At 39.3% G+C, this 18,721-nt stretch overlaps 1 protein-coding gene across 2 annotated transcripts in view; it reads right to left on the reverse strand.

Annotated features, from left to right (window-relative positions):
* Positions 1 to 3,421: 3,421 nt before the first annotated feature.
* KLF7 (KLF transcription factor 7) overlaps positions 3,422 to 18,721 on the reverse strand; it is a 230,549-nt gene continuing 215,249 nt past the window's right edge. For both annotated transcript variants that reach the window (XM_073633394.1, XM_073633395.1), the window contains exon 4: positions 3,422 to 5,638. In XM_073633394.1, coding sequence (XP_073489495.1) covers positions 5,587 to 5,638 — 52 coding nt within the window. In that variant the 3' untranslated portion in view covers positions 3,422 to 5,586. The remainder of the gene's footprint in view (positions 5,639 to 18,721) is intronic.

An 18,721-nucleotide genomic window follows, 5' to 3' on the forward strand; every position in this document is an offset into this window, starting at 1 on the left:
CACCTGTGCATCTCTGTGTCGCTAAACACAGCCTTGCACGGGGCATGGATTAAACTGTCTCACGTGAACGAGACCTGAGAGAGTATTTCCACTTTTGCAGCCAAATTTGGATAACATTTACTTTGTATTTGTTACATGTTCTAATTCAGACAGCATCATTTTAAAAAATAATTTTTATGTTTACTTCCTAAAAATCCTACTAAGCTTCCCCCTTCTATACAATGTCAAGGAGAGGGCTGGGGAGTTATGTTTACCATAACTGATCTTGTTCATACTGTGCTGGCAGACCTTCATTATCAGATTATCAGTTGTAAACTAGATGTACACACTATCTAACCTAAAAAAGGTTAGAGGTCTCAAGGCTTCGGTAGTACAATGTTTGTTAATGCACTTAAAAAAACTGCATTTACATCTGCCCCCTAATTGCACACTGCAAGCTATTCTAAACAACCACCATTAGAAAGGCTGACATATAAATATTCATGCTCATATCCTGAGTATGTATATCTATATGACATACAGACAAATTATATGCTGCTTTTATTTTGGGGGGCTCAGTTATCAGAGGTCCATTTCCATAAGCATCCAAATCATTACCTAACCCTGGAAAATGCATACAAATGATAAGCAGGTTTTTTAATGTCTAGATAAGTAATACTTTCAAGTTGACCATAAACAGCTCGATCTTCTCTAATTCCAATTGATTCCCCCATTCACACAAACAGCATGGATGGCACAATCTCCACTTCTGGCTATTGTTTTAAGGGGGGTGTAGTGCCTGAATAGAGTGGTACTGCAGAACAATGACTGCATCTGATAGGATACAGTCACTGTTCAGTCAATAGTCAAGCTTTATGGCGCTTGCAGGGCTACCCACAGTTCTAATTTCAGCTAATTCAGCAGGAATTGGTAAAAATTCAAGCTGTCTATAGCAATCACAAACTGAACTAGTACATTTTTGTTGAGTAGTATACTTAGGTTTATCTAAGAAAGTAAACACTTATATGGCAAAACATTATTTCTAAACTGCACAAGTGTTGCAGGAGTGCAATTCATATATAAAGCCTTATGATATAGAAAAAAAATAAACTCAAGCCAACATATTATTCTATCATGCTGCACGACTGCAGACAGCTGCACAATACCATGTGTGTTTATTTAATTCAAATGGAAGTTTTGTTGTTAAAGAGGAAAGAAATTGGAAAGCAACATTCTAAAGAAGTGCATTTGCATCTTGTAATTGTTTCAAGGGCTTTAAAAGAGAAGTATGGGTTTATAAAAAAAGAAACATACTGTACATACTCACCTAGATTACTGCAGCATTCGATCCAATGCTGCAGCTGTCCTCCGCCAGCTCTACACTGAGAAATTAGTGATTAAAGACTGCTAATCACTCAATTCTAGGTCTTCAGTGAACAGAGAGATGGTGACTCTAAGTCAATGGCTCTCTGCTCTGCCCCTCTAGCGATCACTGGAGCGCCAGGCTGTGCAGGGGATGAGAGCAGCTGGCTCAAGCGCTCAGCAGCCTGCTGAGAGGCTGAGCCAGATGCCAGTCAGGCATCTGGGTAGATCCCAACAAAACTGCCAGGATTCCCGCAGAGCCTGGACCGGCTTTGTGCCATCAGCCGACAGCAGACTTTAGCCCGCTGCTGGCTGAATCCGGGACACAGGAATGCAGAACAAAGTGCACTCCTATGATCCCCAGAAGTCTGGCCAAAAAAGTGTTGGCCATACTTCTCCTTTAAACTAAAAACTGCAGTAGAGGGGGACATTTTTTTCCAGGAAAGTATTATGGGTCACTTACGATTCATAAAAATTAAAGATGATGAACATTTATTGAAAAAAAGGCCTGCTTGAACTTGTAATTAATGTTAGGTTAAAGTCTGTTTAATGTTCTACAATTGTACCTTGAAAGCAGGATGTTCTAAAAAGATGGTAATACTACAGTCACTGATCTGTGTCTGGAGGTCCATAATCCAGGCTGTCATCTTAATCCTTCCTTTAACACTTAGAGAGGAACTGACCCTAAACAAACACGTGCTTATGTATCTGACTGTGCATGCTTGCTCTATGTCTGTAATTCACTAGGTAGTTCCGGAGGGATAAGGATAGCAGACCTGGACCATTATCAATCATAAACATATCATGGTGCCTGCCATATGTCTGTCCTGCTGGTCCTTCAGGTCTGCTACAATTGCTACTTTTCATAACTTTCTCTTAACAAAGCTCAGCTTAACATCACTTATTGTGTTACTCATAATAGACAAAGGACATTGACACTATCTCAGATGCATAGCTGCCAACATTTCTGGAAAAAACAGAAGGACGCTTTCTGCAACAGGAAAAAATGACGGAGTACTTTGTTTGCTACCTGCTGTGACAACTTGTGCACTGCCCCCTGCCTGGCAGGACATTCCATGGTAAATGGGGGCAAGGACAAAATGTGAGGACTGTCCAGCAGAAACAGTGACCCTTGGCAACTATGCAAAAGTATGTGTCACCACAATGTATTTGAATGCATTAATTTCACTGAAGAAAGTGCATCTAGTGACGTTTTCTACAGAGTCTAAAAAACATGACCTTATTTACAACAACTCTGGGAATTCAGAGAAATCATTTGACCTAGCATAGAGAAAAAACCTTGCCCATTGCTTACAAACAAGAAAGAGATGTCAAAGTGCTCCCTCCTCACAAAGATACACCTATGATGTAAACATAGACAGTCATAGACAGTTTAACTTGCTCCTTACAAAGATTTTTTTTTAGAATTTTTTTTTTTTTTTTCAGCAGACTGCCGAAATTCTGTGGTTATTGACTCAATGTAAAGTGTAAAAACAGGTGGACATTCAGAAATGACCCTTTTTCTGTGCATGCACAGAAATAGGGGGAAAACAGTTTTCTGCATAATAATAACATATTAAAGAGTTTGCAAAAACACATTGAATTGTTGATGGTATTTATGGGCGAACAAGACCTTAATTAGTTTAAGTAGGCCCCATTGTCCTAAAATTTGCATCTCAAAAGACACACTTGGGCCAGTGGGAAGAAAATGGATAGGAACATTTTCAGCTAAATTTCCCCTAATGTACATGCTTCTCTATCAACCACATGTGTATAAAATATCTACAAAGAAGGTGCCTTTTGAAATGCAGGTAAACTAGCATTTACATTTCCTATTATGTTTAGCATTTGCTTTCTATGAATTCATGTTCCTTATTTTTATAACAATATTGAAAATCCATCAGAATGGCCATAACATTAAAATATGTAAAACTAGTATGCAGAAGCAGAGGACTACAAGGATTGTCGACAAGCAGTGCTTCAGGTACAGTAAGTACATTTCGATTTTAAAATCTTTGGAATCAAACATTTTTCATTCACCCTTTATCAGATTCTTCGGAACACCTCAAATGTTCATAGGTTTTGGTTTCAGGTCATGTTAACATCCCACCCGATAAAAAGTAATAATGATAATAAACAAGGAGATAATGAGCATGACAATTTAAAGTTATTAGAGAATGAAATTTTTGTTTTTGTGTTTTTGTCAGGTTCCATATGATGTTAGTAAAGAGAAGCTTAAAAACCCTTTAGAAACCAGAGAGATCAGTCAACGGAAATGTTTTACCCACTGGCAGTTCAGAATTAAACCTCAAGTGCCATGGCTGCTCTTTTATTTATTAATCTATTCCTTCTGTTCAAAGTCTCAAATGTTTAATGTTATTTTGTTTATTTTTTTGATTTTGAAGTTTTTTTTTCCTTTTTTTTCCTTTTTTATTTCTTTTTTATTTTTTATTTCTTTTTTTTTTTACTTTCTTTTTTTCCTTTTTTTTTGCTTAACAGTCAAGGAGTCAAAACAAGTTAAAAAGAGGCCAGCCGGCTGGGTAGAGTTGCGTTCATCTGGACACAGTGGGACCAAATGTGCAATTTTACTAGCTGCTTAGGGGTGGTCCCAGAATATACAAAATATACAACCTGTTCCCCACCACATCTACTTGAATTGACCACTTGATATGGTCTGATGGTCAGTCTTTGGAGCAAAGTCTAATTACTACTGTTTGAGTTGTATGTACATGGATACTCATTAGCTAAGCATTCATGGGTTAAATTTATTTTTATGAGTCTAGATTTTATCAGTATAAGGTCAAGTTAGACCTGCAATTCGCAATGATATCCCAAGTGGAAAAAAACACCAATAACCTGGATAAATGCCAACAATGTCTATCCATTGGGACCTCTTAATTATAGCTAAGAGTGTCCAATGAAAGGCCTTGATAAACAAGGAATTGTCTGCCTTTGACCAATAAAGGGTCAATATGGCAATATCATTTGCTGTAAGTGTCCTCCATTATCCAATGTCAACATATTTGGCTTTTTGTAGTTGATGTCTTCAGATACTCAAAAGAAAATATTTAGTACAAAATGCAGCTGCTCTGGAAATAACATCAAGTTTCTAACTAGTTATATCAATAGGAGTAGAAGTCAGTGATCAAGCACAAGATTTGGAAAGTTCAATGGGAGTAAGCTTGCCGCCCATTCAATGTTTGAAGTCAAGTCTAAGTTGCTGGTCCAATTCAAGCTAAAAGTGTCCAGATGGAGATTGAAAAGTTCAGTTATATACTTATCCATGAAAAGAATGTGACAAAAAAAAGCTTTTGGAAAAAAAAGCCTTTTAAATGAAGCAAAGACTAAAATAACATGTCACTGAAAAAATTAAAGGTTATTTAACCTTTGGAAGTGCGCACACTGGTGGTGAAGGGTGCCCATATTTAACAGGCTTCCTCCTCAGTCAGTGTCAGTGGCTTTTACAAGTCCATAGTGCATAAGGTGTGCTACAGCCAACAGAAGTCAAAATAAATAAGGTTGGGGATTTAATGAGTGCTTCTCCATCCACATGATCTTCTGAAACACAGACCTAACAGTAGCCATAATGGTTTCATTTTTCTGACCCCACCAGTCAAGTGGCAGTAAGGCCGAGGGCACCGAGTTAAAAATGATCTTTAGAGCTTTGTAATGAGGCCAAACCAGAAGAACACCACATACTTGACAGAACAGAGCTTGGTCGAGCTAGAATTCCTTATAATTTGGAGCCCAAATATAAACCTGCATCAAGGGGCTGAGATTTGGCTTTCTAGTTTGGAACCAGTCTTTTTTCTCTTAAATTACCTTTTAAAACAAAATATTAGTGCTACAACAATGCAACTCGAAGGTGACTTTATAGCAGCTTCTGAGTTTCAAAAAAGGTGGTTCGTTCTTCAGATACCTTTATATTACTGTCCGCTTGCAGGAATTTTCAATATCCTGGGTTCCAGAGTAATAGAAAAACTATCAGTATGGAGCAGTTCCTTAATCACTCAGCTCTCCAAAACTCTGTGCCTCTTAATTAGGCTGGGGGGTAAGGCATAACAAACATTATCTTGTATACTTGAGTGTTTGACGGTGCATGGACTTTGATATGGATTTTTGTGTACAAAGTTTTACATGAAGAAATGTTCTGTAACTCCTGCTATAACATGAGCATAACCACTGGTATCCACTGCAATCCTTGGTCCTTTTAGGCTTAAGTGCCATAACTGCTTTGAAATGTCCTTAAATATGTCTCTTCATATGCAGAGCAAGGTGGTCAGACCTGGAAAAGCACCTGCAAAAAAAACACATGAATGATATATTGTTAGGCTATTCTTTTACAAAATGTAATTCATATTTAAAAAGGATATTGCAAACATTAGCATTACCCACTGCACTTTTGGATAATAATTGTATTGACTTTAGTCATTTTGAGAAGCCAAAAAAGATTTTGATAAACATTTTGGCAGGCAGCTAGGCATGCCTGGGGCAGGTTATATACAACAAAATGAAATGTTTTCTAGGTACATTAAAAGTTTTAAAAGACATGAATCAAACATCAAAATCCTCAATTGAGAATCTATACAATATCTGGACAAGGTCTCCTATGGCCACGTTCATCTCATAAAAAGGAATCCATAACTTTTCAAAATTGCTGTTTAGATATAGTAATCTTACCTACAAGTATATGTATTAAATATTTTGTTTCCATGTATATTAACTGATCAAATACATTACAGTATACTATAAACATTTGGGCATACCCAGTCAAGGTTTTCTCAGGTAAGAAAAATTAAGACAACCTCTGCAAATGTAATTTTGTGTCCAAGAACCTCACATTAATGAGGATAGTCATATGTACCTATTTCAGACATAGATTATGGTTCCTAATATTGATGCTCTGCGGGGTTTTTTTTTGTGTTAGCTCTAGCTCTGATTCATAAAGTGCATGCCAGGCCATTGCAGAGAGTCCACGACCTACACCCAAAGAGCAGCGGTCCTTTTCAGCAGCATGACTGTTTTACTGTGACTATTTAGCTATGACTGTGGTTGCTTTACCAGCTAAATGAATGGTAAGACTATAGTCACTTACCATTTCACTTCACCTGGAAACTATTTACAGTGTTTTATTTGAGAGTTCAATTGGGCTTGAAGTCTGAACTCCCATCTTGCATACTTATTCCAGTTCATTGACTCACTGGGTAATGAATTCAGGATGAAGGCACTCTTAAAAACAAATTAGTGATAAAATGTCCATGTTTCTATCTTCATGCGTTTCTATTAATGTTGTTTGCTGCTTATCACTGGTTGAAAGGTCTGCCTTACCATTGCACTTGTAAACATTGCTTTGTTTATGGAGTCATTTGTTTAAATCCATAACCCTGTGTAAGTGATTGGGAAGCCACATCTTATTCCGTCTGTAAGTAGCAATATTCAGATAATGTACAATATTGAATAAAAACTATCAATTTCCTTCCTTAAAATATTGAAAAAAGTATATGGTAATAACTAAAGTTTAGATTATTAAAAAAATATCCTCTTTGTAAATGTTCTAATCTATTCGTATGCTGTTATGATGCTGGCAAACTAATATTAAAGCACCTTTAGAACCATCTGTTGAGGATCCATTAGCCTGAGACTGAAAGCTTCCATTTCCTAATGTCCTCTCTGAAAGGCTGAGTTCCTCGAGCATTGCTTTAAGAAACTGGATTTTCCCTTTCCTCTCCTAACTAATGTAATTTATTTCATTAGGAAAACAATTAACAGGGTGCTGACTTTACCGTCAATTAGAAACTATGCAGGATGTGCTTTGAATATCAACACAACCCTTCTGACAGCTAGCTCTGCATCTATCCATTTTCCCTGAATAAAAAAATTAACAACCACAATTTAATTTAAAACACTAAGTTAATAGACAAAGTTAAAATCAAACTATTTTATTCTATATATTTAAATATATTTAGGTCATTAAAGTAAAAGCTATTAAAAAAACATTCCAGTGCTCATTGGCTTTGGTGCAAGCATTCATTGTGAAGTTGTTAGGGTGTTATAGTTTTAGTTTTTTTCCTTCTGATTTGCCCTTCCAAAAAAAAAAGCAACAACATCCAGCCCAATGCTACAAGTATGCCAGCTGGTATCGCTGTAGCATTTTGTGTCACCAAAGCATTTTTCAGTTGTATATGAGAAAGTTACCATAATTTGCAGGCTTCTATGCACAAATCTTTGTGAACTAGTAACTTTTTAGCATATTAGGCTTATGGTTAACAAAAAATAAATAAATGTGACACACCATTCTAATACATCTATTACACAGTTATAACAAATCCACAATGCCCTTCTGGTGTGTCATCTTTATACAATCCAATCACCTTTAGGTTAAGGGTCTACCTAAACTATCTGATTCATTTGTATCTAATCAGGCACATCCTTAAGGGCTGTACGCACTGTCCAAATATCAGACGGTATTCCATAGAAACCGGGCGATATTAGGCATGTGTGTAGAGTAACCGGTACGACAGAAGCCCGTCTATGGAAGGGGCACGACTGAAAAAGGTCTGGCAATCGGCACCCAATCAGTGCTCTCAGCCAGTGTGTTCTGGCGTGGGGGGGCATCCTCCTGTCAGAACACAATAGCACAGCAGGGGAGATCTCTGTACAAACATCGGCTTGGTAGTACAACGGCTCCTCCTATGCTCTTCATTTTTTTTTTTCATTCAGCCGGCTGGGTTGAACGCAAAAAAAAAAAAACTATTAGAGTTTGCTAGGCCTTAGACTACATAGTTGTTCGAAGATTTAAAGGAGATTACAGTAAGATTGAAACATGAGTGGTGAGATTTAGATTTACCCAAACTATGTGCTACGAGGACTTAACTGAACTATCCAATCAATTTGTGTCTAGTCAGGCAAGCCCTTGTGCTCCATAGTTGCTCATAGATCATAGAGATTGTGCGGTCAAACTGTATTATGTGAGTGATAATGAATTTTAGTATGACTCCTAGTGTGATCATTAAAAATGTCAGATTTTCTACACAATTTTAAATATATACTTTGGGCTGCTTTCTAAACTGATTACCTATAAGGGATCTTGTCACCTGGAGGCAGATCAAACGAGAACAGCTAAAAGTGACATTGGGTGGTCATTTCATTTTATATATAATGCAATTCTCTAGTTCATGTTGAACCCACTCTTGAAGCATTGGCTTCTGTAAGTGCAAAGTACTTTGGATAAACATTTGTGATAACAGCAAAGCATTAAATAGCTGTATAGTTTCCTCCCTATATAAATGGAAAAAAATAAATGTTTTATGCATTAGTGGAGTGATGTTAAAATATACATTATACTTTATACATTAGTATTAAATCTCTTTACAGAAAACCCAGAGGTCATAAAATAGAAATGTCTGTTCATTACCACAATTTTTTGACTACCCTCACCCCTAAAAACTGTTGCCACCTGTAGTGAGAGGTGAACTCCAGGCACAAAAATCTTCATATATAATTTACTGTATATACAGTGGGGACGGAAAGTATTCAGACCCCCTTAAATTTTTCACTCTTTGTTATATTGCAGCCATTTGCTAAAATCATTTAAGTTCATTTTTTTTCCTCATTAATGTACACACAGCACCCCATATTGACAGAAAAACACAGAATTGTTGACATTTTTGAAGATTTATTAAAAAAGAAAAACTGGTCCTAAGTATTCAGACCCTTTGCTCAGTATTTATTAGAAGCACCCTTTTGATCTAATACAGCCATGAGTCTTTTTGGAAAGATGCAACAAGTTTTTCACACCTGGATTTGGGGATCCTCTGCCATTCCTCCTTGCAGATCCTCTCAAGTTCTGTCAGGTTGGATGGTAAACGTCGGTGGACAGCCATTTTTAGGTCTCTCCAGAGATGCTCAATTGGGTTTAAGTCAAGGCTCTGGCTGGGCCATTCAAGAACAGTCACGGAATTTTTGTGAAGCCACTCCTTTGTTATTTTAGCTGTGTGCTTAGGGTCATTGTCTTGTTGGAAGGAAAACCTTCGGCCCAGTCTGAGGTCCTGAGCACTCTGGAGAAGGTTTTCGTCCAGGATATCCCTGTACTTGGCCGCATTCATCTTTCCTTCGATTGCAACCAGTCGTCCTGTCCCTGCAGCTGAAAAACACCCCCACAGCATGATGCTGCCACCACCATGCTGCACTGTTGGGACTGTATTGGACAGGTGATGAGCAGTGCCTGGTTTTCTCCACACCTAGAGCTTAGAATTAAGGCCAAAAGGTTTTATCTTGGTCTCATCAGACCAGAAAATCTTATTTCTCACCATCTTGGAGTCCTTTAGGTGTTTTTTAGCAAACTCCATGCAGGCTTTCATGTGTCTTGCACTGAGGAGAGGCTTCCATCGGGCCACTCTGCCATAAAGCCCCGACTGGTGGAGGGCTGCAGTGATGGTTGACGTTCTACAACTTTCTCCCATCTCCCGACTGCATCTCTGGAGCTCAGCCACAGTGATCTTTGGGTTTTTCTTTACCTCTCTCACCAAGGCTCTTCTCCCCTGATAGCTCAGTTTGGCCGGACGGCCAACTCTAGGAAGGGTTCTGGTTGTCCCAAACGTCTTCCATTTAAGGATTATGGAGGCCACTGTGCTCTTAGGAACCTTAAGTGCAGCAGACATTTTTTTGTAACCTTGGCCAGATCTGTGCCTTGCCACAATTCTGTCTCTGAGCTCTTCAGGCAGTTCCTTTGACCTCATGATTCTCATTTGCTCTGATATGCACTGTGAGCTGTAAGGTCTTATATAGAAAGGTGTGTGGCTTTCCTAACCAAGTCCAATCAGTATAATCAAACACAGCTGGACTCAAATGAAGGTGTAGAACCATCTTAAGGATGATCAGAAGAAATGGACAGCACCTGAGTTAAGAATATAAGTGTCACAGCAAAGGATCTGAATACCTTCTTTTTTAATAAATCTTCAAAAATGTCAACAATTCTGTGTTTTTCTGTTAATATGGGGTGCTGTGTGTACATTAATGAGGAAAAAAATGAACTTAAATGATTTTAGCAAATGGCTGCAATATAACAAAGCGTGAAAAATTTAAGGGGGTCTGAATACTTTCCGTCCCCACTGTATATATTTCACAATAGCAGTTTTGTGTACACCAAATGTCAAACCCTCATATAACCCTGATAAACTACAAGACAGGTAGACACAAGACACAAGACTCATCACCCTGCACAAAGAGGGCACCAGTGACCGGTCTTAATTAGAGAAAGCTCCTGCACACAGGTAAAGTTTCTCACCGCAATACTATGCAATTTTCCTATCAGACATACACAAAGCACACCGAGATTCAAGTGAGAAAACATAGACCTCCTATATTTAGACATTGTTTCCTTATCCCAGAGTTCAGCTTTCAGTATAAGCAAAATTGCCTTAGTTCATCACCATCTGCCCAAGGTCAAAACATGGATGCCTTCTTCAGCACATGCTGCTTTCAAGTTTTCCCAAAAGTACAAACACAACCAAGTCAACAACCTGGAACACGTGTATCATGCGTCGTGAAACCCAATATTTCCATGCTTGTAACAAATTTTAGGTTAACTGTCTAGAAACCTGCATCTTTAAAAACAAGTCAACATGGGCAGCTCCCATGCTTCTTCTTTTTTTACAGGTTAACAGTAAAGAGACCCTTTTGCCAGAACATTAATTTCTACAATTAGATCATATGTTCATTCCAAATATTTAAGGCATGTTATTTACCTGTAAAAACCTCCCTTGTATAGACAGCTAAAAGGTCTGAGACTGCTGCTGGGTGCTGCCATCTTGGATATGATGCCCCAGCAGATGCAGTGCTGTCAATCAAGTGATACTCTATAGTATTTCCTTTTGCTCCTTAAGTGGGGTTCCACCCAAATTTTGAACAATATCTGTATGTATTCTCTTCCTTGCCTAGATGCTGACATGCCGTTTAAAAAAATTTAAATCACCGTAATTACCTTTTATTTTTCTATTCTTCTTTGCACTTCCTGGTTCTCCTCCCATGGGAGTAGGCGTGTTTCTAGCCTCTCCAGACTCCTGGGAGCTAGTCTCAGGCTTCCCAGGATGCCACTGAGCATGTGCGGGAACGAGCAGTGAATGCTGGGAGCACAGCATTCACCACATCCAGGAAATAAATGCTTGTGGGCTTCAAATGCCCACAATGAAGATGGAAATCGCCTGCAGTGAATAATATAAGTTATTCTTTCCGACGAAATCTGACACAGGCGGACATATTACACACAATATGTGAGTATGTAATGCTGAGAAGAAAAGTTTGTGAATGAACTCAAAAAAAAAAAAACGATAGATAGGTGGACCCCCGCTTTACTTGGAAGCTACATAGAAGGCTTTGTAGGGAGGGGCAGTGGAGCTAGACTAGCACAGAGAGTAATTAGACACGTGCAAAGAGGATGTGGGCTGTACTAAATACATTGACTCTTCCTGAAATAGTCAAATTTTCCAACAAGTTCAAAGGCAAAACTGCAAATTAATAAAATAATTTATAGAAAAAAAAAAAAAAACAGCATGTAAACATTCAAAATATTTGGTTTTGCTGTGATTTTACCTTTTTTTAATCTCTTTTGATCTTAGCAAGATATTAAAGCATTAGAGCTACAGGGTCAATGTCATTTATTACTAAAGTAAAACAGACAATGAAGACCATTAACCCTTTTACTGGCACTGATGTATGTTGTATGTCATTGGTAACTAGGGGACATCACCGAAAGTGCATGTATATCTGCCAACTGTCAGGTGTCTTGAGCGAGGACGTGTTCTTTTTTCGTCCTCGCTCAAGACACCTTAGGGCTCTTTCACACGGGGCAGATCAGTCATGATCCGCCCCGTGAACACCCGCTTGCTCAGCGGGGATCGCTCCGCCGATCCCCGCTGAGCAGGAAGATGACAGGTCCATCGCTGCACGCTGTGCAGCGGCGGACCTGTCAGAGCGCCGCTCTCTCCTATGGGGGGATCGGATGATGATGGACCGTAGTGTCCGTCGTCACCCGATCCGATCACGGATGGAAAAGTAGGTTTTTCCTCCGTTACACTTTTCGGATCGGAGCGGGTCGGATGTCAGCGGACATGTCACCGCTGACATCCGACGCTCCATAGGGATGAATGTATGTCCGTTTTTCATCCGAAAACGGAAGGATGAAAAACGGACATACGGATCATCCGTGTGAAAGAGGCCTTATAAAGTTTATTTTTATTTATTTTCTCTTCTCCATCCATCCTGTCGGGTTCAGCCTCTCCCAATTCAGAAGACCCCCCCATATAGGCTGTAAATCTCCTGAGGAGAAATTGCTAAGGACTGCCGCACAGTGGCATACACTGTGACTGCGTGTTACCCCCGCAGGGGTTAAAGAAGCTGGTGAGTGTCTGCATGATCACAAGACAAGACACGAGCACCCGGTCACCAAAATTAATACAGGCAGCAGATGCATGTATGGTTACACCTGCCTAGGTCTAAAACACCAAGAATTTTACAAGGACTGTTTAAAATCACTTATGTTGCACTGAGCACCAGTCACGGTTTATTTCATCCAGTTTATTACAAAAGTCTGATAAATAATTTTTTATGTCAAACAATTTATAAGTATTATATATATACTATTTCAACCGCACTGAGCACAAGTCACGTATTATATGTGGTTTTGAAACTTTATTGAATATATGTAGCACAGTCACTTTGGACGTTGCCAATTGAGATTTTCCCTATCCCTTCCACTCCCCCCCCCCCCCCACCCCTTCCACCCCCACTCAAGTGGATCACCTTTCATATGGTTATTTGGTTTATATGCGATTCATATGGTATCCATTAGTTTTATTTAGGACAGCGCCACACCCACTATTAACCCTTTATTCACCATTTCGTTGTTTCCACTTCGGTGGAAATTACGTCTGTGGAGGCAGCAGTCCAGTACTTTATTCCAATTTATTTTCCGTTGCGCGGATACACCACCTAATTCCGTTATTATTCTCTGGGTTATCTGCTTTCAGAAAATATATAATGTTTGGAGGGTTTGCAGAATCTTCAGGCCTAAAATCATTTTTTTTAAACGTGTGTGAAAAAAAAAAAAAAAAATGCAAAAACAATTCTGGCATTGAAAGGGTTAAAAGCAAAATGATTTACTGTAATTCACAGGCCATTTTTTGTGTGTTTACCACTGAAAAACAAGGGGCCACAGACACCTATGGATTCCTTTAGGCGCCTGTGTTAAGATGCACTGGGTTATGCCGCTCAGAAACCTAATTTATATAAAAACTATATCTTTGTGACACCGCCTAACCAACAAGTGGATATTTTAACCACTTGCCGACTGCTGTACGCCGATGTACGTCCTAACTTTGAGGACGGTTATCGTTTTTATGGCAACAGCTAGCTGCCATAACCCTGGTATCCCCGTTTTCGGCTGGTGGTCAGCTACAAGATAAAAGTGGTCCCTGTGGCCGATTCGCCGCAAGATCACTTTTATCGGTGATGGGAGAGGGCCTCCCTCCTGCCGCGATCCGGCGCCCTCCTCCACTTACCAGAGCAATCGGTAGCAGTGGAGGCGATCGCGTCCATTCTCTAGCTGTGCATGGAGACGAGTGAGGGGAAGATGGCCCCCACCCATCTCCATGACACTGCAGGGCGAAAGCTAAGTCAAAACGTCACTTCCGCCCATACCTCTTAAAGGCACATTTTTTCAATGTCATTTTTTCAAATTACATTTTTTATTTATTTATTTTTTTTTATTGCATTTAAGTCCAAATATGAGATCTGAGGACTTTTTGACCCCAGATCTAATATTTAAGAGGACCTGTCATGCTTTTTTCTATTACAAGGGATGTTTACATTAAAAAACAGTGAAAAAAATAAATAAAATAAAGTAAAATAAATAAGAAAAAAAAAAATTATAAGAATATTTTTACAAATTTTATAATTTTGTAAATGTATTTCTTCACCCTGATTTATTGGACAGATCTTAGGAAATTCACTATATGTTGTTACCATGGAGGAAGCAGTAGATAGAGCTGTATACAGTTAGCTGCACTTGTTTACTGAATGTATTTATATACATAGCATTACATTATCTCCAAGTCATCCGTGACAACATAGAATATATGAGCATTTCCTATTGAATACAATAGACACATCAAGAAATTATACAAGCACGATGGGACAAGATATGTTATAGCTAAAAAGTTGATAGAATATTCCGATTCACAGCAGAATGCTTTCCAGAATTACTAGTAATCCTTAAGCCCCCTTGAATAATACACTGAAAAATATGTTTGCTAACAGATAACATTAGACTATACAGCTATTGCATATAAAATGACAAGATTCTGTCAAGGATGTTGAACATATAAATATACACAGTGAAAATGAGAAAAATCTACATGATAAAGTAGTTCGGAGCATCTATATTAGCTATAGTTTTGTAGAACTGTATGACTACTGTATAGTGTGACCAGCACAAAAACAGGGCTATCCTTGTAACTATTTGTTTGGTTTTTAATTTATTTGCATTGTTCATTTTTGTACAAAGAATCACATTGGCCATTGATTTTATTTTACCTTGTGTAATCTTTTAATCATCATTTATTCCTTATCTGTTTCTGTTAGAAACACCATTTGTTTTATTAAATATTATTTGTAGTGCATTTAGTCCATTGTACATTTATTTTACTAAAATTACAATCATTAGGTAGTTGATTCTGCATTTGGGCAGGCTGCCAAGACTTTGAAGCTGACGCTGTCTATGTGTCTTACATTATGTGTCTTACAATACATTCACATATGAATATTCACATAACTCTTCTTACCACATCACTATAAATAGGCACAGGAAGGTGAAAATAAATGAAAAAAGATGCCTTTAATTGGCAAGCTCTTAAAAGCTTGGGGCTGAGAGCAGCGAGAGCAATTGGCTCCTGCCACTGTCAATCACATTTAGTGAGGAGGGAGTAGGGGGCAACGGCAAAACATACACAGCCTGGCTCGAGGGCGAGCCTGCACGACTGCCCCCATAGAAACGGCTATGGAACATAGAGAAAAGGCAGAGCGGACAGCGCCAGCAGGGTCCCCAGAAAAGGAGGTTCAGGGCGCTCTGTGCAACACCCTTGCACAGCGCTGGTAAGTATAACTTCTTCTTTTATTTTATTTTTTTTAATTGGACTTTACAACCTCTTTAAACCCAAATCAATATAAACTGTCAGTACATGCTATATTACATTATGTGCATATTCACTTTACCAATAGAGAATTTTTTTACTGTAGATTGTAAACAACCTAGTTGATCCCGCTGTTCACTGTCCTTCCTTCTTGTCTGTGTCCCTGCTGCAGCCTGAAATTGTGTAGACCAGCTGTTGCTGCATCTACTGAGCATGCTCCAGTTTCAGTTTCCTTCAATGCTGTTAATTTCCTTCTTTTTCTTATCTGTGCAGCCCACATGACTACAGTCACGCACATGGGTGTATACATGTGGTAAATGACAGTCCCCTCCCACCATCCTTCTTCATGTCCTAGCATTGCTAAACGCTATGGGGGTGGGATGTAAGATGTTGATTAATGGAGGCTTCACCTCCCCGTTAGTCCCAGCACATACACACCATAGATGCAGGCTGGAGGGGCATGACACAGCCTGTTATTGGCAGAACCTCTTCCAGATCTCTTTACAGTGTAAACAAAGTGAAAGATATTTTCTGTCAACATAAAATCTATACCATGTTATTGCACAAAAACAATAAACATTTTCTTTGGAATATACTGTAGATTTGTAATAAGCTTTAAAACACTTTGCTGATATTAAAAGAGAAGTATGGGTTTGGGGGTTTTTCCTCCATCATACTTACCTAGGTGGATGCAGCATTGGTCTGATGCTGCATCTGTCCCCCGGCGCCTCTACACTGAAAACCGAGCGATCGAACATTGCCGATGGCTCGGTTCTCACAGCTCCCCGAGCACAGAGCTGCTGACTGTCAATCAGCAGCTCTCTGCTCTGCTCCTCCACACTCACTGGAGTACTGAGCTGTGGAGAGGCAGAAAGCGGCTGTCTCAGGCTCTCAGCAGCTCGCCGAGAGGCTGAGATGGGTGTCAGTCCAGGCACCTGACGCATCCAGACTCCCATTGTCAGGATGATGTGGTGCCTGGACTGATTTCTGTGACGTCTGTAAAGAGTGGACTTCAGTCCACTCTCTGCTGAAAACAGGTCACAGGAGTGCAAAACGAATTGCACTCCTGTGATCCATAGGAGAAGTACAGCCAAACGAGCTTAGGCTGGACCTCTTGAATGATTTATTTTAATTCTCTATTCTGAAAGCTGAGAAAGATACTTCTCTATTCTGAAAGCTGTTTTCTGTCATGTGACCGATGTAGCACCAATCAACACTATGCAGACACAGATTCATAGTCCAGACATCCTCTGCTGCTATACATCAGCAGGGTACTAGAGCCTCCTCTCTCTGATATTTCCCCAAGGACAGGAAAGACCTGGGATAGATACATCATATGAATGCTGAACAGCAATGATTAAATAAGGTGCTCAGATGATTTTTTATATTAAATAAAATACAGTGGCATGATCATTATACGTAAATAGAAGGGATAATGGCAATTAAACATTGTATATTTAGTATCACTTTAAAGCAGCAATATGCCAACTTGGGCCCATAGTGCTGGCAATGATGAGCAAGTATACACAGACAATTTGTACATGATGGCAGTCTTACCTCTAAAAGAATCCTCCTACAGCGATGCAACATCCATCACCATCTTTCCTGATCTTTTTTCTAGGTCTGGAGTCTTCAGCTCCTTTCCTCCATTAGCGGGCTATGGATAAACGAACTCTCATGCATATGCATGGTCATTACTTTGGCCCAACACCTAGCTCTTACTCCTGGCATCTGCCAAGATTGTACACTGAGCTGCACATGTATGGCAGTCATTGTACAGTTTAAAAAATATGATAGCAGGCAGGGAAAGAGGGTTTATGGCAGAAAAGACATACAAAGTCTTGTCTCAATGGAGGAGGAGTATTGACCGAATGAGAGGAGGTTTTTTAGCGATTGCTTTCCATTAATGGTAGCTCCATTAGTAATTACTGATACTTTCTATGGCATACTGTATAAGACCTCCTGTAATTAAAGGGGCCATTATTTGCAGGTAAGCATTCTGTGGACATGTGCACTGCAGCAGACCAGGATGTATAGCTTTCCTTTAGCCCCCCAAAGATTTAAACTCCCCTGCTCACACTTTTGCATGTTGTACGGCCCATGGGAAGCCACACAGCCAGTAATGCAAACTTTCTGGTCCCCATCTTTTTCTGTGCCAATTATGTGTGCCAATAAAAGATGGCCTCTTTATAGGAATAAATCGATTTTTTTCTGTGCATACACAGAAGAAACAGAGGACCAGCCAGGGGTGTGGACAGGTGGGTAATGAGTATGATTTTTTTTTGCAGGGAAGGGTAATTTAAAGCAAAACTATACACAAGTATAGTTATCTTTCATTTGTAATAAAAAAAAATAATAATAATTATTTGGAGATAGAACTAATTGTTAAATTCCATCCTTTCCAGGTTATTCACATTGTGGTCTTTTATTGGGTTCAGGTTAGGCAGTTCTGACTTCTACTAAGTCCCAAATGATGTGCCTCACTCACACTTACAGCATTCTCTGCCACCTCTTTGACCCAATCTGTTGTGGATTGCTTTTCAGAGGATGGTAGAGCAGTAGCTGCCAGGCATTCAGGAAGCAAGTTTCCAACAGAATGCCCATTTTTGTAACAGGTTTTTTTGATGTAAATACATCACAGCAACTGAAAGCATTAGCCCCACAGTTGCAGTAAGACCCCTGCCTGCTGAATGCACCATAAATTATACTTTTTGCCCTAGTATGTGTAAGACCCTGGGTGGCTGCATGCTATCTTTTAGGCAAGCAGTCAAGGGAGCGGAAAAAACCTTGGCTCAGCCAACAGTTTTTAATGCCCCTGGCCACTTGTGTGAATGAGAACTTAAAGACATACTGCAGTAGAAGGTAACTGTGTTACTGTATTATATATATGTACATATATAGATGTATGTAAATATACTTAGTCTTTTGATGACAAGATCCTGGCACTAGATAGTTATTGGTAAGGGGGGTTTGGCAACAAAAACATGTATCCGCGGAACCTAAATTTAACCTAACTCTCACACAAAACCCTTCCCTCAACCAAGTCTTATAACTTAAAGTGGTTTTAAAGCCTATGAGTTTTTCACTTGCATTCCTTGCATTAAGTTAACAAATGTTTAGGTAGTAGTATGCCCCCTCGACACCCCCCTCCATATACTTACCAAGTCCTCACTCAATCCAGCACTGTGCACATT

This window comes from Aquarana catesbeiana, linkage group LG06 (assembly GCF_042186555.1).
Source record: "Aquarana catesbeiana isolate 2022-GZ linkage group LG06, ASM4218655v1, whole genome shotgun sequence".
Lineage (NCBI taxonomy): Eukaryota > Metazoa > Chordata > Amphibia > Anura > Ranidae > Aquarana > Aquarana catesbeiana.